The sequence below is a fragment of the Nelumbo nucifera genome, chromosome 2 (assembly GCF_055504915.1).
Source record: "Nelumbo nucifera cultivar China Antique chromosome 2, China Antique-T2T, whole genome shotgun sequence".
NCBI lineage: Eukaryota > Viridiplantae > Streptophyta > Magnoliopsida > Proteales > Nelumbonaceae > Nelumbo > Nelumbo nucifera.
In genome coordinates, this window is record NC_142650.1 from 108,366,120 (window position 1) to 108,390,404 (window position 24,285).

At 34.9% G+C, this 24,285-nt stretch overlaps 1 protein-coding gene across 1 annotated transcript; it reads right to left on the reverse strand.

The window, feature by feature from the left end:
• Positions 1-17,620: 17,620 nt before the first annotated feature.
• LOC148802752 (putative disease resistance RPP13-like protein 1) lies at positions 17,621-19,434 on the reverse strand. The gene is made up of 2 exons (XM_088897233.1): positions 19,026-19,434; positions 17,621-17,970 (listed from the first exon to the last, which is right to left on the reverse strand). The coding sequence occupies exons 1-2, from the start codon at positions 19,359-19,361 to the stop codon at positions 17,923-17,925; spliced, it is 384 nt and encodes a 127-aa protein (XP_088753359.1). The 5' UTR covers positions 19,362-19,434; the 3' UTR covers positions 17,621-17,922.
• Between the last annotated feature and the right edge of the window lie 4,851 nt (positions 19,435-24,285).

The window sequence follows — 24,285 nt, forward strand, 5'->3', positions numbered from 1 at the left end:
AATAATCTTTTAATCTTGATGAAGGGAATCTTTCTCTTTGAACTCTACCTAAGGTGTCATTATTAGGTGAAGCTTGTCTATCAGGTGCAGTCTCAGCTTCTATAATTTCTTTGTTTAATTCAAATAAGCTGGGTAAATGTTTATTATCCTCAAGTTGATCTTCTAGAAAAACAGCATCCCTGCTCTCTATTAATTCAACTGTTCCATTAGATTTATAATTAACAAACCTATACCCTTTACTATTATCATTGTACCCTATAAAGGTACATCTTAGACTCTTGTTATCTAACTTTCTTCTTTGCTGATTTGGCACTCTTATATAGGCACTAGCCCCCCAAATTTTGGTGTCAGTCAGGTCTGGTTTTCTACTAGTCCACATTTCATGGGGTGTTAAGCTATTAACTTTAGTTGGAACCTTATTTAGGATATACACAGCAGTACTTAGGGCCTCTCCCCAAAAGTTTGTTCCTAGACTTGAGTGAGATAACATTGATCTCACCATATCCACCAAAGTCTTATTTCTCCTTTCAGCCATTCCATTCTGTTGTGGCATGAAGGACATGGTTAATTGGTGTATGATTCCATTTTGTGTACAAAAGTTACTAAATAGGTTAGAAAAATATTCTCCTCCTCTATCACTCCTAAGAGTTTTTATTTTTCTACCCAATTGGTTTTCTACAAGTGTTTTACACTCTTTAAATTTTTCTAAGACTTCTGATTTTCTTTTAATCAGATACACAAAATCAAATCCGGAGAAATCATCTATAAAAGCTACAAAATATTCCATACCCCTATGTGTTTTTACATTCAAAGGGCCACAAACATCATAGTGTATTATAGCCAATAATTCCTCTGATTTCTTTCCCTTCTTAAAAGGGATCCTATTCATTTTTCCACTAAGGCATGGTTCACAATAATTAAAATTTATTTCTATTTTGGGAATTAAGCCATTGGTGCTCATTCTCATCATTTTATCTTTGTTTATGTGACAAAGTCTCATGTGCCATATGTACGCATTTTCATTCACATGATAAGCACAATTATAACTAGAAAGAGCATCAACTTTATTAATAGTCAAATGATACAATCCATCGGACTTATTTCCAAGCATTAAAACTCTACCATGCTTTCCTATGGTCACCTTTCCTCCCCTAAAACGTACATCATAACCCTTTTCATCTAATAGAGGAACAGGCAATAAGTTTCTCCTAAAATTAGGTGCATACAATACATCATTAAGGATTAAATTTGTGTTCTCATTTATGGGGATCTTCACTTTTCCGGTTCCAAGCACATCAGTGTAGGTGTTGTTTTCCATAAAAATTTTGTGTTCTCCTGTCTTCATTTCCTTCAATTCCAGGAACATCTCTTTAGTTTTGCAAATATGCTTAGAGGAGCCAGAATCTATACACCAATCAGAAAGAACAAAATTAGTAAAGTAGGATTCAGAGACTACACACACTATGTCTTTCTTTTCAGTTTTTGGGCAATTATATTTTGTATAGTCTTATTTTTCACAATTAAAGCAATGCTTACCCTTAGTCTTCTTGAATCCTTTTGAGAATTTAAATCTCTTGTTAAATTTCTTCCCATTAGCATTTTTGAAAAACTTGCCCTTAGGTTTTTTGGTCATTTGGGAAGTTTCAGTTGGTTTGAGAGTAACCATTAAGGATGAAGGTTGGGATTTCTTCCTCTTCCTTTCAGCCTCCAATCCTAACAAGGTAGGCAAGTTTTTTATGTTAACTTCTCTTCCAGATAGGTTCAAAGTTGTCACTACAGAATTCCAAGAAGATGGGAGGCTATTAAGAATGGTGGAGACCTGAATTTTATCAGGAATAGGGTTCCCAATGGCTGCCAATTCTTTAGCAATCACATTCATTTTACTAACATGATCTACCATAGAATCCTCTTTTCTCATTTCACAGCCATAATATTTTTCAATTAACAATTGAACATAGGTTTCAGTTATTTTTCTATATGTTTCTTTAGTGGCTTCAAACATGTCTTTAGCATTATTGTATTCTTCAAACACAACTTCTATGTCAGGCTTCATAAAGGTTAATAAACAATTTCTTGCCTTCCTATTATCCCTTTCCCATTTTTGATATTCATGAATTACAGTCAAAGAATCATCATCAACAAGTTTAGGAGGAATAGGTTTATCTAAAACATAATCAACATTTTCTTCACCAAGTATCCTTCTAATCCTATGTTTTCAGAGAGCAAAATTGGTGTCATTCAGTTTCTCAGTTTTACTGAGTTCTTGGGATAAGGCAGTAACATACATGATTCAAAAAAATAGCAACAGTATTCTAGATATAAATAAAGCAAATGGAATATCAGTGTTGATTGTATTTTACGAGACTGTCATTCAATTTCAAAGGCCAAAAATAAATAAATAAAATAAATGCAAATGGAATACTTAGTTGTTCATGCAAAATATATTAATTTCTCTAGCTCCCACCGCTCCTTTTTAACTCAGTAGTAGCATTGGTATTCGACAATATGCTTCAATCCGATTTGAAATATCCTCAAACTTCAGATTTGGGAATTCAATTGATAGACAATGATGGATGAGGGGAGCTCTTACTCGTAACCCTTCTACTGATGAGAGAGAGAGGCCATCACTGCTCTTTGAAGGTCGCGAGTTCGATCTAGATCTTGTAGATGGATCCAAAAAAAAAGGAAAAAGAGGATGAAGCTTTAGTAGTTCTTCGAGCAGCAGGTTCGCTTGAGAGAATTTGGAATAAGAGTCTGCCGCCAAAAAAAATGTCACTGGAGCGAATAGGTGCTTTGGAGGTTGTAGTAGCGCAGGATCGAAGCCGAGGGTTTTGTTGTCTCGGACTTGCCGTAGCCGCTGGAGATGGGCAGTCAAACAGGGGATTCACAGTCACCTAGTGATATTTTCAAATAGGGTTTTTGAAGACGAAACCCTCGTTGTCGTTCTGTCCTTGCCGTGAAGATTGCGCAGACGGGAGGAAACAAGCTGATGGGAGAGTGCACAGATGGGAGCAACGAGCAGAGGGGCTGAGAAGTAGAGAGGAAACCCTCGAAGTGGGTTTTGTTTTCTCTCTCCTCTTCTTCGGATCTTAAAAGACGAGATACGATTTGGTGAGGCGCGCCTATGCTTTGAACACTATACCAGTTCAACCTCGCTCTAATACCAGTGTTGATCCAAGTGCGTGTAGAATCGAACGACTGAAGTCTTTGGCGGTTTTACCTACATGCAAAGAGAATGAGAGCAGCTTCACAGTATCGGACCCGAGACACGAACCTATCAAACAATATGTGACAGAGAGTAGCTTAATCTGATTAGAGCTAAGGCTGAGAGGATAATTTTCCTTTCTCAGTAAAGGGATTTTCTCATTGTGTTGAAGCACTTGGGAGAGATCCCTTAAATAGTTGCTCCTCCAACGTTAAGTTCCTTGACATTAGGAACAACAGTTAACAGAATAACCAATTGAGATAAGCATTAGAATTTATGCTCCACCAGATTTGAGACAAGTGTCTCAACTGGACCAAGGATCTAACCACTTGGTCACCCAGTCTACACTAGGTCAAATGGATATCCATTGACCCAATAAGAGCTGGAATATGGATCCAAATTATCCAACAACATTGGTATCTCCATGCATAAAAATGTTTTCAAATAAACAATCAAATAAATTTGTTTTCATAGAAAATAAATAAATAGCAATTATTTAAAATGAATGATTGTGTGTGAGAGTGTTGCATGGAAATGACCATCAACTACCAACCATCAACATGTGGCTTGTCACATGGCCATTGGATATTCCAACATGTTGAGGACTAAACGAGGGCCTATGGCCACTCCACCATCAGTTCACTCAACTTGTATGAATCAGAGTTTGAATAAGCTAACTTGTCTTCTAGTGTAAATTGGATCCTCTCTCTTTCAAGTTGCCTCATCAAATACTGATCAGTCATGGATGCGAAGAAAGCTGCCCACTGCAATTTAATTTCTTCTTAATGCATCCGCTAGCTAATGACACATGTTCAGCATCTTTCAATATTTTACAATTAAAGGGTAAATTACAATGACTCCCCTGTACTATGGGGTCAATGGCAAATACCCTTTTCATTTGCAACGAAGACCACACTGAACTTTCAATTTTCAACAAATACCCCCTCCCCTCCATTAGAGTTCTGTCAATGTTGAAAAAGATTTTCATTCAGCTGTTTAAAATTTTTAAATCCCCAAGCTACCCTTTTCTTATTTATTTGAATGATTTATGCTTCAATTAGGTTTCTAAATATAACATTGAAGCCCTCTTGGTTGCTCCAATAGATCCTTATAGGTTTCTAGCTAGATTGAATAATCACATGAAATGGTAGAGGTTTCCTTTTGATAGAAAAAAACTTATGGCTTTGTTTGGTTTTTCTTGATGTATTGGAGAAAGGAATAGATAATTTTTATATCTTAAGGTGAAGCGAGGCATTTGTGTGAGTGAAATGAATCAAGATTAAAAAAACATTTTTCTAGGCCAATGAAATTATTCTTGTTATTTTAGCTGGTTCTCTTTGAAGAAAATGGAGGTTACTTTTGGTTAAATAGGGTTTAAGAGAAAAGGGAAAGAAAAAGAAAATAAGTAAAGTTTAGGTAGCAATTTTGATAATTTAATGCATTCTGTCATTTAACTAAACAGTCAAGGGAATATTTGTCACAAATGAAATTTCAGGGGGCTATTTATCACTATCGCCATAGTATAAGGGGGTTTTTGTAATTTACCCTTAAAAAACATAACTTAAATTTAAAATATTATTAGCCTCTACTCAGTAACTTATAATGCTATATTGTTTTTCTAGAAGCAAGATAGCATTCAACGTTTACAAACATTTTCTGTTGTAGAATTTTACCTTGTTCCCATTTGTTATAGAAACAATTTAGAAAGAAAAAAAATCTTATTTATTTGACCTTCTACAAAGTAAATTTATTTTCACATTTCACAATTCTTATTTTTAATGTTCATAGTTCAAACAAGATGATCCCACATTAAATGGTGGTTCAAATCAGCCTAATTAAGCAACCAACTGATGAACCAGAAATCAGTCCTGATCAAGGTCAGAATGCACATCAACTGTTAGATTGGACTGAGTTTGACAGAAGACTTTGTTTCTTGGTCGTGGTTAGGTTTCACTCTAATAAATTTGAAATGGGCCATTCTTTGATGCAAGATCATCGTTTTGGTAGGTATGAGGAAATATTGATAGAAAGGGGGTTTTCTATCCTAGAAGTTGGGTGTAATTGATCCAAAGAGAGCAAAGGCTTCAGTGGTCTTATTCATGAGGTCTCTTCTTGGAGGAAACACAGAAACCTCAATTGCTCTAAAATGAGATGAGAGCATGAGAAATTCAATCATCTCATGGTTTCAATAGATACAAAGGAAGTTTCTGGAATCAAGAATCAAGAAAATTGAAATGAATCACATGGTTAAAACAACCCACGATTCTTGATAACTAACTAACTGATCTCGTGGTTTCAATAGATACAATAGGATGTTTCTGGAAAGAAGAATCAAGAAAATTGAAATGAATCACATGGTTAAAAGTTAAAACAACTCACGGTTCTTGATAACTAACAGAGGACGCTAATTCCATATTGTAATGTGCCCCCTCAAGTTGGAGCTAATATGGGGTTTGAAATGCTCAACTTGGATATCAATGCAATAAACTGATCTTTCCAAGAACTTTGATGAAAATGTCTTCTGGCTGAAGTGTAATCGGTAAATGAGTAGCAGTAATAATTCTAGATTGAAGATGATGTCTAATGAATTGGCAATCGATCTTGACGTGCTTAATGCATTCATGGAAAACCGGGCTGGCAGATATATGTAAAGAAGCTTTGTTGTCACTATAGAGTTCTATGGGTTGAGGGTGATGGAGGCCCAAGTCACTAAAGAACAGATGAAGCCATAGTAGTTCACTGGTAGCTGCTGCCATAGAATGATATTTTGCTTTTCTGAGGATCGGATACAGTGAACTCCTTCCTTGACTTCCATGAAAGTGGCGAGTGGCCAAGAGTGGTGAAATAGCTAGTAGTAGAGCATTGCATAAATAGACAAACAACCCAATCAGAAAAACAATAGGCCCTTAGGATTAAATCACTATTTGTGGAAAGAATAATCCCTTGAATTCCATGAAAGTGGAGAGTGACCAAGAGTGGTGAAATAGCCAGTAGTAGAGCATTGTGTAAATAGACAACCAACCCAATCAGAATGACATTAGGCCCTTAGGACTAAATCACTAAGTTGAGCTAAAATTAAATTTCGAAGAAAAATGCAAAAGACATGTTGGCCGACTTACCTACGTGGCTCAGGTTGACCTGAAGAAGTATATACTTAGCTAAGAAATTATCTACTTGAAAATGCCAATGCACAAAGCATTGCACTTCAAGTCGTAGATCCTCATTGAACTCTACACTAAACTTCCAGCAATCCCTTCGCCATATGGTATCCATGTTCCATCTGGTCCAATGAGAAAGGAAGAAGTACCTATTCTTCCAATCTTTGATCTTCGAGGGAAAGCCATCTATCAGGTTGTAGCCATGGCAAAAGGGAAGATAAAAACACTAACTGGGCTTAGTGGGGGTTTCTTTAGGTCCAAGCACTAATTGGGCTTAGTGGACTGCAGGTTTATCCCGGTTTTGCTTTGTGTATCGAGTTCATTGCATAGGTGACATTGTGTCGCAAGTTCATTGCAGCATGGGGGTCAGTTGCAAGCTACTCGCATATGCTTTTATGGTGTTAATCCTGATGTCTGAGTGTTCTTTAAGGGTCAGTTGAGTGTGCTCACTTAACCTTCCTAACTGCTGCCCAATTAGGCTTCCTTGTATGGCGTGGGACCCAATCATTGATCTACACATCAGCCACATGGGTTCGGCCCAACCTTTGTTACAAGGCCTGACCGAATACACTGTTATGGACAGTGCACCCCCTGAAACCTATCAAATGGGCTCTATGGGCCCAACACTTACCCTAAGTGGTCCCTGGGCCAAGCCACCTTGTAACACGTAGGGACTATGGGCAGATGCAAGATTAGCCCATCAGGTATTATCCTCAATGGTCTTACACTTAACCTCTCAGCCCATAATGATCATACATTGCCCGACAAGAGAGGACTTCTCCCTCGGCTGCAAGGAACAGTGTTGCACTCTCTACTTATATGGATCCCGGGAATTAAAACCTTTTGCAAACCTTTTAGAAACCATAATATATATACTTTTATATCTCATATAAAATATACTTTGCAAAACAAATCTCAACGATTGAAATCGGCTGCCGACAGTCTTGGTTTCCATCAGTGAGAGTGCATCCCCGATCATTACCTTTGTCCGACAAAGGGGTTGATCCTGTCACTATGATCACCCACTCAGATTAATTCTCAGACTGTCCCAACATACCCAGGTTTTGACCCCCACTAAGGATCTCACTGATTGGTACATCAAAGATAGCCCAATCCGACACCCAGTGCAGTATTATAATCGAGTCTAGGGGTCGAGTGTAACATTCCAGTTTTTCCCATTAATCTCTAAGGTCTAGGGTAATACTGGAAATCTGGTCCAGTTCAAAGATTCAATTTATCCTACACTGTATGTGCCTAGGGTCTCACCCTGGCAGCTGAGACAGGCCACCCCAACCGACTTGGTGGCACCACAGTGTCAGCCTTATCAGGATAGGTCTCCCCAGACCGACCCACCGGCTGTGAACATTCTAAACTAACACGAGTCTCATTAAGTGTCCAGTTTAAGGGTATTACATAGAAACATACCAAGGGAATATGAATCAAATATGCACTTTTATTCATTTTCAATAAACTCATAAAGTGCATCATTCTGATTGAAGCTAAGGGCATACAAAACTGTCTAACAGCCGATGGATGAAGAAGTTCGTTAACGAGTTGGGACATATTGGTTCTTGGATGAAACACCTCTCCTATAAATAGGTGAGACCCCCATTCATTAGGACACAACTTAATGTTGCATTACACTACCATGCACAACACCCACCAGACACCTTGGCATATGGAGCTAAGGGTGTTAATGGACTAATTTGGGATGGAACCCAATCCAGTCCAAAATCAATTTGGAAGGAATGGATAGACCAATGACACATATTGGATTGGACCAATCTGGTCCAAGATATTTATTAGATTGGATTGGACTTAGTCCATATTGAGTTGGATTAAGCCAATATCTAGTCCATTGGTATAAGATAAGAATATAGGTGTCAATGGACCAGGTTTGGGTTGAAACCAATCTAAATTAAAATGAATTTGAATAGATTGAATAGTCTAGACATTGTCTTAGATAGTCCAAAATGGTCCAAAATATTCATTGAATTGGATTGAACCTGGTCCATTTGTAATGGACTCACGTTGGATTAGATCAGATTGGACCAAATCCAATCGAATTAACACCCCTACATGGAGCTCTCCAGCTCTCCTTATGAGTTCTCCAGCTCATCACATGGAACTCTCTAGCTCATCACATGGAGCTCTCCAACTCTCCTTATGATCTCTCCAATTTTCCACATGATCTCTCCAGCTTTCCACATGACTCTTCATCTTCCCACACGAGCTTTCACCTTACCTCACTAAGATCTCTGGCTCAGCTTGTCTTTCCTTGGCATTACTGACTTGATCATCAGCGTCCACGCCCTTGGGATATCACTCAAGGCCTCTAACGTCTCTTTTGGTTGTAAGTCTTTCTTAGCAACTGAGGTGATACCATATACCAACAACTTCTCATATTCGACCTTATGGCCAATTTTAAGGTCAACAGATTTAAAACACAAATAAAATGGTGTTCTAGTTATCTATTCTTCAACCTCTCAAATCGTTTTCATTATTTAGATGCAAATTCAAATATCTGTAGATGTATGAAGAAGCAAGTTAAGTTGCTAATGATGCAGTTGAGAGCATTAGAATAATGGCTTCTTTCTGTGTAGCAAAGAAGGTATTGCAGTTCTACAAAACAGAATGTGAAGGCTCGATGAAATCAAGGATAAGGAAGGGTTTAGTAAGAGGGATTGAGTCCAAGCTCTCCTTTTTCTTGCTATTTTGTGTTTATTCAGTGAGAGTTCCATGTTTTCTGTGAGATCATTCAGATTTGATGTCCATTATATATAGAATGAGGATTTAAGTCTATCATCTGTTGGGTGAAGTTCATAACAATGTTTTAAAAACTAATCCGGAGGTCAAACCATTTTTGCTCTAGGTCACGGGTCACCGTTTCAACTGGCTGGGTCGAACAATTTAGAGTATGCCACACCAGTGCATATATGTAATATAATATATATATATATGTATGTATGTATAAATATGTTTTAGATGTGTTATATGTGTTACATGTATAAACAGTCTATCATCTATTGGCTCCCATTTGAAGCCAAAAATGGGTTTTTTTTTCGTGAAAATAGTGGGGCAAGGCACCTATGACTCATTGGGATGCATAGATCTCGAAAAGTTGCCCAAATTAAACAAAAAAGAATCATCTCAATTGGACATCGGAGTGCAAAGATATAGCCTTCAAAAGTTTGTATGCATTGAATCTACAACCCTTGACCCGGTTACTGGGCCGAATGGGTCAAAGGTCAAACCGATAAGGTCAAATGATTTTTCACCAAGTCTATGGTTTTTGACCGTCTGGCACGTCTTGATTGAATTGGACACAAAATCCTGACCAGATGATGATTTGAATGGTTCGACCAGCTGAATCAACCGTGGGTTGAAAACATTGGTTCATAGACTTAGATGAAAAAGGTAAGGACATTTTTTTAACCGCAAACTGGAACTAGACAGGCTGAATTTTTTACTATTCTTATCTATTAAAGCATTCAATACTTAATGCATTAATTGAATATAAACAAACTTTATATATGTGTTGGGATTTAGTCAAAGGCTCTCTATACAAATAGAGATCACATAGTCTCCTTAATTATATATCTAGAAGAGAAAAGACTTCGCATGCGTTTATGACACCAAGATAGGCCTTATATGTGATCGGCTTTGGACAACTCTGTTTAGAGGTCTAGGGAGGCTTCTATTTGATGGTAGTTTGTAGTCATTTTATTTTGTTATAATGCTTAAAAGAAAATCAAAATGCATCATCAGAATTGGAATAAGAAGGTTAAAGAAAAATCCTAGTGGATTATAGATTGTAAGCAAATTCCTACAAAGACCACCTGAACATTCAAATTCTAACAAAGACCCCCTCTCCATTAAGTTGGGTGATGGAGGAAGCTAATTTAACAAAATACCGACGTGAGAAACTTCTATAAAATGAATATTGCAACAAAAAAAGACCAAAACAAGAGATTAACGAATATCATTGTTTCACAACCTTGTTCTTGGCTTGCTTCTCCTCTGCATCCAGAAGCACAATTTTGATTGCTGTGAGCTTGTCTTGTAGCTTTCCAATATCATTTTGGACATTCAGTGCCAGCCTAATCTCTTTAATTGTTTCGGATGCCAACAGTTTTAGCATCTTTGAATTTTCCACAAACACAGCATTCCAGAGGACTTTGTGGCCTCTGTTTTAGTCTCTAGTCTTTATTAGGTTAGAAGCTAGAACCAATCTAAATTAAAATAGATTTGAACATATTAAACAGTCCAAAATATTGAATAGGACCAGTCTAAAATGGTCCAAAATATCATTGAATTTAGATTAGATCTGTTCCATTTGTAATGGACTGACATTGGACTTGAGTGGATTCGACCAAATCCAGTCCAATTGACTCCCCTACTTGCACTCATCCACAATTTCTCAGTACGTATTCCCACTTATTTCTACACACCAATACACCACTGCATCAACACTTTGGAGCACCAGTCTCCTACAGTTCCGGTATTAGAGATGTAATGCAGGCTGCCATGCCGAAACTGAAGGCGGTGCCGGCATGAGCCCTCACTGGCCATGGGCTGGTACGACCTGTGGGCCACAAACCCTTGGCCCAGCCCAAGATGGAGGTTTGTGCCGTATTAGGAACGGCCTGTTTTACACCTTTATTGGTATTGATTGATTGACAATAAGAGTAACATTTTCTTAGTGTATGGTTTGAATCAAATACTAATTTAAGATTGGGCTAGACCAGATTATAAGCTGTGATAACGCGTGCATAAATAGCAACAACAACGTTTCTGAATTGAGGGACACATCAAACACTTCGTCTTGTTGGAGTACTGCTCACAAACATAAAATTCATCAATCAAATAAATCAAATCAATTCAATTACACAATAGAAGAAATATAGAGATATTATTCTATGGAAAATGATGATTCAGCCTAGGGTTAGAATTTTTAGGCCCAAAGTACATTTAGGGTAGGTTTTAGTTTAAAATTGATGCTAATTCACGGGTGGGCATTGATGTATAAAGTGGGGATATTTGACATTTTGAATGTTTTTAAATATGCAGTGAAAATAAAAAATCTGCAATGGGCTAATCCATGCTTTTCCGAACATTCTAACCTAGCTAAAAGATTAAGTGAGGTATTTAAATAGGTTTTATTTCTCTACATACATACAAATACCATTGAGCCCCCAGGCTTTCACAAAATTTTAGCAAGAAACAAATTATTGCATTTGCATCGGCATAATTTCCGGATTTAGATGAGGTAAAAATGTTGAATTACTTATGAGTACAAAGATCATATTGTGTGGAGCTAAAAGTGTCGATGGATTGGATTTCGGTTGGACCCCATCCCAATTAAAATCAATTTGAATGGATTAGAAAGACCTATAATACATATTGAACCTAACCCATTTGTAATTGATATATATAGTATCATACTGGATTGGATTGAACTAATATTATCTGGCCCATTGACATAAGAAAAGAATACGGGTGTCAAAGAATCAGGTAATCAGGTTTACATTGGACCCAACTTAAATTAAAATCAATTTACACAGTTCGGATAATCCAGGCAATACATTGGACCGGTCCAAATGGTCCAATGTATTTATCGAATTGGATTGAACCCCGATCCATGTGTAATGGATTCATACTAGACCGGATTGGATTGGACCAATTGACAGCCCTACGTGGAGCAGCTTAACATTTTGTTTGACCCATGCTTAGGAGATTATGATGGAGATATGTCAAGGTGACTAGCTACCCCTACCCCACGTAAAGAATAAAACGAAAAAAGACGACCTCGAAACATTGTTGCCGTGAAGAACAAGAAGGTATTGATTTTGCCTTATTTTCGCTTTTTTTTTTTTTTTCATGGTTAGTTGCACAAAAATCTGCTTCAATTCTATAACCTCAGAAGCTTCTCCAGAATTCTAATCATCTGTTGAATACAACAATGGGGCCCGAGATTTAATCCTGTCAAGGATGCCTATGGTCAAGCTAGATTCTGCAACATTAGTTAAAAGACAAAGAAGTCATCGGCACGCCTTTATCAGTAGACAACTAAATATATGTTTGAGACATCATATGCTTTTGTTTTCTCTAATTTCTTCAGCCAAGATTTGTGGGAAGCAAATAACCTTCAATATTCTTCAATTCAATCCAATTCAATTCAATATGTCATCCAATTACCCAAAACCAGTCCATTCACACCCCTATCTCCACTTAAATGGTTGTGTTTGAATTAAAAAAATAAAAAAGTTTTATGTTATTCAGGTCGTTTATGTATCGTTTAGGGTGTTTTTCAGTTGTATTTCCATCACCAGCGATTGAAATAAAAACAGATCAAATGGGTCCAATATAGATAGATTATGTCCAACCCAATCTGATCCTGTGTGATATGAGTCCAATATAGATAGATTATGTCCAACCCAATCGGGTTAATACTTTGGACCATTTTGGATCGACCCAATTTAATGTCTGGATCATTCAATCTATTCAAATTGGTTGTAATTTATATTGATTTCAACCTAAACCTAGTCCATTCAATTTATTCAAATTAGTTCAATCAAACCCAATCCAATATAAATTCATTGTAGATAGACTAGGTACTATCCGATCTAATATATACTTTAAATCATTAAGTTTGGACTGGTCCACTTCAATATGTCTTACCGATGTATCCAATCCATTTAGATTGGTTTTGATTTAGATGAATCCAATCCAAAGCTGATCCATTCACACCCCTAACCTCTACAATAGAAGTTTTATATAACCCCATGAAGCCAAGGGGAAAGAGAAAAAGGCCATATTATCTTATAAGGTGACTTATGCACTATTGGAGCCTTTCTTCATCCAAATCCCTGCCCTCTATTTATCATCATTCAGTTATATTTTGAACTGAAGGTGACAGTTAGCTTGCTGGTTGTAGCAAAGACATGATTTAGAATTTTGCCTTCACCAGGCATTGGCTCTGATAATCTGATTTATATACTATTATGACTTTCTTAGCAGAAGGCAAGTCTGGGTCTTCATACAGGAACCATAATTCTAAATCAGAATCCAAAGTCCTGTAATGACAGTGCAATCCAAATGTATTCTTAGATTTATTTAGCCTGGGCTATTTCATCTTGGGCTTGATATCAGGTTAGTATGAGTTATAGTTCTGGGATTCTGCTCTTCAGGTTGGGTCCAATGTTTCTCTGGGCCCTGTTCAGACCAATCAAGTGGGTTCATAGGATCCTATTAGGCCCTGTTTGGTTCATAGGAATAGGGGTTCGGAGTAGGAATTGAAATGGATTCAACTGTTTGGATGGATAGAATTGGAATCCTATTTTCATTCCTGGTGGAATGGCCACTCCCTCCCCTCTTTTGGGAATGAAATCTCATTCCTGTTAATTTCAATTATCATTTCAATTCTTGTTTGAACCAAACAAACTGTGGGAATGGGCCATTCTAATTCTGATTCGAATAGATTTTGGTTCTGATTCCGATTTCAACTGTGAATCAAACCCTTAAAGAATGGATTGCTTTCACAGATTTTAATTAGCTATAACCTAACATTTAATTTACTTTTCAAATGTACAAGTATAGATAAGGACCCTCCAGCACTCCAACCTAAACCTGACCCAACCCAGCTTAGAAATACATGACTCCCAAATCCAACCCAATCCTACAGGGTCTAACCTGATTCTAATCCAACTTGACCCTATAGTTTTAAATATATTCTAATATATTTTGAAGACTTAAAGTGCATTAGTTTAAATAAGAAAATTATCTTATAAATTTTAAGGTATTATTTTTTTTCAATTAAAATAAAAAAATTCAAAATCAACATATAAATAAATTATAAATTTTAAACTTATAAAATTGGAAATCAAAAAATTACAAGAATAGTTAATATATATATATATATATAAGGCATCATGACCCGACAGAGTAGATCAGTCAAAACCCGAATCCAATTCGAATCAAAAAAATCAAAACCTTACCTCACTCTATACAAACCGGATTTACCGTTTAACCCGACCATTGGCATCTGTGTGGAGACGCAGCTTGTAAAATCATTTTTTAAGATTTTTATTCACAACCTATGATCCATATATCCCAAGTGCTTTCTAGCCAGCCCAGTTGATCTTCAGGTAACACAATGGTGGGTCCCCACCATTTGACTGTATTACCAATTGGTTTAATCAACCCAACAGATCAGAACCAATCCGACCTCATTAATTACATTAGTTTCAAGCCAGCATTAATTGAGTTCTGATTAAAATAGGGTTTGGACTGGCTTTATCTGTTCTAACCTGATTACATCCAAATTAAATATATGAAATAGACACCTATCCCTTATGGTTAACCATCTATAACAATTTCATCGAACATAATTGACTCTTTCCAGTCGGAAAATATGTAGTGTATAAAATCTTACTTTTTTGCATTATTTTGTATATATTTGCATGGCACATATTTGCATTTTTACTCTTTTCGAATTCAGCTATAGGGTCAGTTAGAAAGAATATATATACAAATATATACAAAATAATATAAATTACAAGATTTTATATTTTACATATTTATATTTTTTTGGTAGAAACTACGTATTTATATTTATACTCCTTCCAAACCGAGTCTTACTTTCAAACCCTATAATGTTTAGCTCGGAAATGGGTCCGCACCCGACCCATTGACAGCCCAAACGACATGGCAAATTGCAAAACCAGAGTACTGACTTTTTTGGCCCACAGTCCTATTGCTGGCCCATACCCAAGTACTTACCTATTGATGGATTGGATGGTCAACTCCAAGCAGATCGACTGCAAGTTGAAGCATTAATGTCATGGAGACAAGGACAAACCTACAAGAACGCTTATTCTCCTTTTCTATCTTAAAGCTTAAATAATGGAACGATGGGTTAAATCCCTGACGAGCAACCAACAGGCCAAACCTTTCTACCATAACCACTCTCTCTCTCTCTCTTAACAAAACAGTATAATAAGTTATTTCCTATCAACTTACTATCCAGACCATTGTAGCGGGCACCGCTTTGGCCTCTGATTTTTGGGTCAATGGTTCGACCATTTGGTCCCTACATATTAAAGGACCTACTTCACCATCACAAATTTCCACCACTACTTCCACCTCCACCCTCTCCATTTCCTCTGCTTCCTCACCCACCTTCTTTCTACATCTACAAGTCACCACCTCCACCATCTCCATCACCTCTTCCATAGTTCTACTACAATTACAAGCCACCTCCATCCTCAACACCATAGCCTCCTCCATACAATTTCCTACCACCGCCACTGCCGTTCTATTGCTACAAGTCCCCACCTCTACCATCTTCATCACCTCCTCCTCAATCCTACTACAATTACATGCCACCCCCACCACCTCCCCAACTTCCACATTATTATAAGCCACCACCTCCACCCTCAGTACCCTCACAACATCCATACAATAGACTACCCCCACCATCATTAGCACCACAAATTCTTATTGATTCTATTGCATTATAGATCATAATACTACATGTTCTCAATGTCATCAAGCTACTAATAAACTACGAGGCTTTATTGTGTCAATAACTACTTGAGAGCAGATGGCCATTGAACTTCTCCTTCAACAAGCATTTATGTCTCAAGTTAGAAATCATCGATGGCAATCTACTTTCCAATTCTCCTCATCCAGTGATGTCCACTTAACTTGTATGAAACAGAGTTTGAATAAGCTAACTTGTCTTCCAGTGTAAATTGGATCCTCTCTCTTTCAAGTTGCCTCATCAAATACTCATCAGTCATGGATGTGAAGAAAGCTGCCCTCTGCAATTTAATTTCTTCTTCATGCATCTTCTAGCTAATGACTCATGCTCAGCATCTTTTAATATTTTACAATTAAAGGGTAAATTACAATGACCCCCTGTACTATGGGGTCAATGACAAAGACCCTTTTAACTTTCATTTGTGACAAATACCACCCTGAATTTTCACTTTGCAACAAATGCCCCCTTCATTAGAGTTCTGTTGATTTTGAAAAAGATTTCCATTCAGCTGTTTAAAATTTTAAAGTCCCAAGCTACCCTTTTCTTATTTATTTGAATGATTTATGATTCAATTAGGTTTCTAAATATAACATTGAAGCCCTCTTGGTTGCTCCAATAGATCGTTATAGATTTCTAGCTGGATTCAATAATCACATGAAATAGTAGAGGTTTCCTTTTGATAGGAAAAAACTTATGGCTTTGTTTGGTTTTTCTTGATGTATTGGAGAAAGGAATAGATGATTTTTATATCTTAAGGTGAAGAGAGGCATTTGTGTGAGTGAAATGAATCAAGATTAAAAAAAAAAACGTTTTTCTGTGCCAATGAAATTATTCTTGTTATTTTAGCTGGTTTTCTTTGAAGAAAATGGAGGTTACTTTTGGTTAAATAGGGTTTAAGAGAAAAGGGAAAGAAAAAGAAAATAAGTAAAGTTTAGGTGGCAATTTTGATAATTTAATGCATTCTATCATTTGACTAAACAGTCAAGGAATATTTGTCACAAATGAAATTTCAGGGGGCTATTTATCACTATCCCCATAGTACAAGGGGGTTTTTGTAATTTACCCTTAAAAAACATAACTTGTATTTAAAATATTATTAGCTAACTTATAATGCTATCTTGTTTTTCTAGAAGCAAGATAGCATTCAATGTTTACAAACATTTTCTGTTGTAGAATTTTACCTTGTTCCCATTTGTTATAGAAACAAATTAGAAAGAAAAAAAAATCTTATTTATTTGACCTTCTACAAAGTAAATTTATTTTCACATTTCACAATTCTTATTTTTAATGTTCATAATTCAAACAAGATGATCCCACATTAAATGGTGGTTCAAATCAGACTAATTAGGCAACCAATTGATGAACCAGAAATCAGTCCTTCTCATCAAGGTTAGAATGCACATCAACTGTTAGATTGGACTCTGAGTTTGACAGAAGACTTTGTTTCTTGGTCGTGGTTAGGTTACACTCCTAATAAATCTGAAATGGGCCATTCTTTGATGCAAGATAATCGTTTTGGTAGGTATGAGGTAATATTGATAGAAAGGGGGTTTTTTATCCTAGAAGTTGGGTGTAATTGATCCAAAGACAGCAAAGGCTTCAGTGGTCTTATTCATGAGGTCTCTTCTTGGAGAAAACATAGAAACCTCTGAAAATAGTATTTCCTGTATAATTGGTCTAAAATGAGATTAGAGCATAAGAAGTTCATTCATCTTGTGGTTTCAATAGATACAAAGGAAGTTTCTGGAATCAAGAATCAAGAAAATTGAAATAAATCACATGGTTAAAACAACCCACGATTCTTGATAACTAACTAATTGATCTCGTGGTTTCAATAGATACAATAGGAAGTTTCTGGAAAGAAGTATCAAGAAAATTGAAATGAATCACATGGTTAAAAGTAAAAACAACCCACGATTCTTGGTAACCAGCTAACAGAAGACGATAATTCCATATTGTAATGTGCCCCCTCAAGTTGGAGCTAGAAAGGAGTTTGACGATGCTCAACTTAGATATCAATGCAGTAAATTGATCTTTTCCAAGAGCTTTGATGAAAATGTCTTCTGGTTGAAGTGTACTTGATGTAAACATTAAAAATTAGGAAAAACAAAGTCTAAGGCAAATATTATAATGTTATGATTGTTTATTATTGTTTAATATACGTAAACTAGTGTCATTAGTGCCATTAGACACTACATAGCAAATGTCCAAATTTTCAAAACTTATTTTGTAAGGTTAAAATCAATTTAAACAATTATACTTAAATCAGCCCATCCAAATAGGGTTTTGGTTTACTAGACTCAAAACAATTATATAGTGCATAGGCAACGATTTTACCACACTTATATCAAAAATGGATTCATGCAAAAATACACGTAATGGAACCCATTAATGCAGGCCAGACTAAGTTATAAAGAAAAGGGCCACTATAACACTAGTGAGGTCAAGCCTTTTAAACCCAAATAAATTCCTAAGTTGAGGCCCAGGAATGGGTTCGGGCCTTTCCGTCTTGTTATATATAATATATTTCAAGGATAGGGTTATAAGGACATATTATAGTTGTGGCCCAAATAAGGGGGGCCAATATTTTTTATCCTTAGATATCCAAAAGATGGCTTGTCATGTACCCCCAGTTGGGTTACGACTATTAGTCATAAGTAAAAGGCCTTTTAACTGTGGTCATAATAGATTTCTACAAAAACAAAAGAAATGGAGAAGTCAGACAGGATTAATGTAGATTTCTGATTTTCACTACAGACCTATAAACATTCAAAATGTCAAAATCCCCCACCTTATACACCAGTGCACGCATGTGAATTGGCATTAATTCCGAGCTGACACCTACCCAAACTGTATTTTGGATTTAAAAATTCTGACCCTGGGCTGAACAGTCATTCTCTGAAAAAGAGAATGATGAATGAAATTAAAGCAAGTCCAAATCTGCTATATATGGGCCCATTAGCATTCACTTGGAGAGCTTGCCTTTCTGCCAGTTTGAATTTTGTATCCTTTGGGCTATTTGGCGCTCAAACCTATTAAGCCTCTCTGTGATATTTTGTATCCTATGGGCCATCTTAGAGGTCTAGACTGGAACAGAAAAACAGCAGCTTGAACATACCTTCTTCCCCATAGATATAAAGCTTCTGCTACGACCAGCATGGATTTCCACCTGCCGTAGCAAAAGTCGGGTTGCAAACTCGTGCACCACGTCATCTGCATCATAAACAGCATCCTTGAGCCTTGTCACCCATTGTTTCACAACCTTGTTCTTGGCTTGCTTCTCCTCTGCATCCAGAAGCACAATTTTGATTGCTGTGACCTTGTCTTGGAGCTTTCCAATATCATTTTGGACATTCTTGGCCAGTCTAATCTCTTGAATTGCCACCCGAATTGCTTCGGAGACCAAGCTCCCCAATATATTTTGAGCAATGCCGAAAAGCACACATTCTGCCATGTTTTGCCGAAAGAGAAAACAAACTAGGTACAGCACTGGTGTGTTGAGAGGTTGCAAGAGTTGTAAGTGAGGGTCTCGCAACCATTGGGGTTAATATATGACACTGCAAAAAAGAAAAAAATGGCAAATGCAGATAAAGAGTCGACGAAAAGTACTTGGGAGGATTGTTAGGAGTAGATCCGAACTCGTTCCATTACCAGTGGACGGACCCAGTCCCAGGCAGATGTTAAGGCACATTAACTGGAACAGGTGTTACAAAGCTATTGGGTGCTCACTCATTATGCTTATCTAACATGTCTAATTCTGTCCAACGAACAAAAACATTTGAATAAAAGACGTATTAACTGAAACAGGTGTAACACAGCTATATCTATTAGATACTCATTGCTTTTTGCTTACCTAAAGTGCCTACTACATCCAGACCCGTCTCAGGTAGCTGAGAATTAATAGTAAATTAGTATTGGCATTAATTAAATGGTAAAGATGATAAAACCAAGTCTATTTGATTGGTAAATTTGCATAATGGGTACAGGTACAATTACCGAATCTTATATTATTCGACTCAATAACAGCAATAGCTCCATGTGACGATTCCACTGGCTTAATGATTTTCAAATACAATCTAAATCCGAAAATCACCGAAATCACCGACTGGCTTTTGTTTTTCACTTTCTCTTTGGTTTCACTAATTGATCTATCTCGGCCTTGAAATCTTTTTTTTTTTTTTTTCATTTTATTCTAAAGCAAAAGGAATCCCATGCGTTGCACCATGTGACAATCCAGAGTGATGGATAAAAACTAGTGTTTTAGTACATGCAATTTGGTGCAACTTGACTTTTAATTGCACATGTCCCCGATCTCCTCCACTTTTCTCCCATACTTTCATTCATTCAGTCGGTGGTTAAGTCTACCACATCTATATATCTACCTATGTGTCTATCTATCTATCTATATATATATATATATATATATATATATTAAAACAAAGAGGTCAAAAATTTTTTTATTTATCTTCAAAATTATCTCTAATTTAATAGAGAAATTTTCTCATAAATTATCTCTATTTCCTATTTATCCTCTCCCATACTTTTTTATCTATATCTATCTAAAGAAATTTTGGATTAAAACATTTAAGAATTATTTAAATATTCTAACAGAATTATATAATAACTTTAAAATATTGATTGTAAACAAAAAAAATAATTTTATATTTTTACAAAATATATCACAAATTATGTACTAACAATTTAAATTACGTTTTTCTTGATTATCAATTTAAATTTTTTCAAATATTTAATAATACGTAATAGCTTGAAATAAATAAAATTCAAATAACAAAAAAAATTAAATTTTTTATAGATTATTTAAATACATAAACAACTAAATATTTATCATAACTAGATTTCAAAGAGTTAAAATAAAAAAGTTATGTAAAAAATTTAAAAAATTCCTCAAAGTAGAAAAATAAATATAACATAATATTGAAATTAATAATAATAATATACTATAAAATTAATAATGAAATTATGTAATACTAGTATAAATTATGATTTTATGGAGAATTAAATTCAATAAATAATTAATATTTTACATATTATTTCAGTATTTAAATAAATAAAATTTTTCAATAACAAAATATTTAACATAACTAGATTTTAAATAAAATAAATAAATTAGGTAATAAATTTAAAAATTCTGAAACGTAGAAAAGTAATTATAACATAATATTGAAATTAATAATAATTTAATATTTTTACATAATATTGTAAATAACTAATTTCACCTATATCAACTAATAATTCGAGAAAATAACTTTTGAAAAAATTAATATTTATTAATAATAATTTTAAACTCTAAATCTGTATTTATTATATAATTATATATACTAAAATTAATATTTATTGTATTTCAGTAATTATTTATTGTTTTCTATGATAAATGCATTTTCAATGATTATGTATAAATTTATTTTGTTTTGTTATTTAAAAGAAAACTTTCAATAATTATTGGAGATTAAACTACTATTATTGAAAATTTTAAATTTAGTTTATTATACTTATTGTATTTATTGTATTTTTTTTATAACTTATTAATTAATATTTATTAGAGATTAAACTATTATTTGAGATTATACTATTTATTGACTAAGTTAATATATTTTTAGTACTTATTGTAGTTTCGTAATTATTGTATTTTTTATTATCAATATATTTTTAATAATTGTGTATTTTCGCTATAAATTTTCAATATTAATTATTATCTATGGTTGGGTTGTTCAATTTAATCAATTTACAAATGGCCAAAGCAAAACAGATCCAACCCTTCCGGGTTGGGAAATTGTTGAACCAAAGCCGAATAGAAATAGTAGAAATCAGAATGGCAACGGGTTAAGATGGGGATGAGGAGCCTTTCCCCATCCCCATCCCCGCAAAAATCCCCATCCACGTCCTCGTCCCCATCCCCGCTAATGTGGACAAAGTTATCCCCATCCTTATCTCCACGAGGACCCCCATTCCACATGATTCTTTATAATGTCAACCATTATGTTTTTGTTTTTTATTTTATTTAAAAATAAAATAAAAAAATTTACAATCCTATTAGAAAATATTCAACCATATTTTTAAAAAATATTAACATATAGGCGTATGTGTACATATATACATATATAAATGTACATATACATATACATTAACGAGGATCCCACGGGGCAGGGAGTGCTCTTCATGTTCCCTTATCGTCCTTGCCAACGGGAGTGAAAGTTTCCCCATCTTTGTCTCACAGGGGGAAAATCATCCCCATCCCGCCCCATTTGGGGCAGATCCCCACAAGGATCAAAGAAATGGGAAAATTTGTCATCCCTAAGTTTGATAAACAACTCTATCTAAAATTAATTATTGTAATTTTTGTTTTATAAAATAATTATTAAAAGTCGTATATAAAATATAGATGATTATAAATTATTATATTAAACAATTGCATACAGGAATGTCAATGGGTCAAGTTAAATGGTAAACCTGACTTGACCCGACCTTATATGGTCGGGTTTGGATCAAGTATATTTGGCTTAGGGTTGGGTTAGGGTTTTGATTCTTTGACCTGAGTCAGGTTTATGTTTTGGCTGACCCGCCACACTGGGTCATGATACCTTGCATATATTCCAAGTATTCTTGCAATTTTTTGAGTTCTAAATTTATTTGCTTAAAGTTTATAATTATTTATATATTGATTTTGATTTTCTTCTTTTTTTTAAATGGAAATGTGTTAAAACAATTTCCTTATTTAAATTAATGTATTTTAGGTCTTCAAAATGTGTTAAAAAATACATTTAAAACTATACAGGTCAAGTTGGGCTGGAACTGGATTAAACCCTATAGGGTCGGGTCGGGTTCGAGAATCGTGTACTTTTAAAGCTGGGTCGGATCGGATTTGGATTGGAGTGATGAAAGGTAGGGTTAGGATTGAGACAAACTCATCTCGAACACAACCAGTTGACATATATGTTTCTATTGTTTATCTTTAACTTAACAAATTACGTGCACCGCATGGGTCCTCGCTAGCAACATTGGTATTCTTGTACATATATGAATATTTACACATAAATAATGGCACACCTCTCATTGATTGAACGAAAGTGCATGAGAAATTGTAGAAACAAAAGTACAGGTGATCCAAATTCGACTCTAGTTTCACTCAACTACAAAGTGGAAATGCAAGAACAAAAGGTGAAGTAGATCGGAACTCTTTTATTGTCATACAGAAAAACTTGTATCTATTGTAATTAATTCTTTCCCAAGATCAAACATCAAGGTTCAAAATTTCGTTACGCATCGATCGATCCGTATCAGTTTTTTAGCTTTCAGGCACGAGAGACGGTCCTAAAACGAAGGTACCATCTCTTTCACCATATCGAAATCATATCAAGTTCGTATTGGACTGGTATCGGTCAATTTTGTTATGTTTTGCCCGTGTATCGGTAGCGTATCGGTCGATATGCGATGAGTTCACTATTGCGGAAATACAAATAAAATAGCCTTCGAAAAAGGGCTTCTAAACCCATTTCAAAAGTCTTCTTTCTTCCCAAACCCTCCGGAAACTTTCTTTACATTCCTAGAAACTCAAATCTAGAAAAAATCCATCAAAACACTTACAAAATTGAAAGATTGAACAAGTTTTTCAAGGTTGTGAAAAAAGGAGCAAAAATAGGTACATTTTTTAAGATTTTTTACATTTTCAGGCAATGTTTTTGGGTTTCCCTTTTAGTTTGGATGCTTAAAAGCATCTTTATGTATATCGATCTGCTATTCTTGAGCAAAAAATCCCACTTATTTAGTTTCTATATGTAGATCTTTGTGAATATTTGTAGAAATTCAAAAATAGTAAAAAAACTGAAAAGAAATGAAATTTTTAGGTTTTTCCTGTGATCTACCTCTAAAAATTGATTATGTTGTAGATCTATGGATGACCTACTATGTCCATGGATCAATTGAATTTTTTTCTAAATAATTGATTTTTTTTATTTTTTAGTTTTTAGAATATATATATATATATATATATATAATTTCTTTAATTTTATGTGATCTAACTCTATAGGTTGAGTATGTTGTAGAGCTAAGGCAGATCTAACATGGTCCATAATTCCATACACCAATATATTCAAATATCATGTGAAAATTTTAATTTGTCTTTTTAATTTTTATTTTTAGATTATAAATATATTCTCTAATTTTTTGCTATGATCTAAATTCTAATAATAACTATTTACAGTAAATATATAGATGATCTACTATGTCCATATTCAATAAATCCATTCAATTTTTCTGTTACATATTTACTTTTCTTAATTTTAATTTATTTTTAGAATAAAATAAGCAAAATAATTATTTTAATAAAAATAAATGATTATTCAGTTTTTATAAAATTAGAA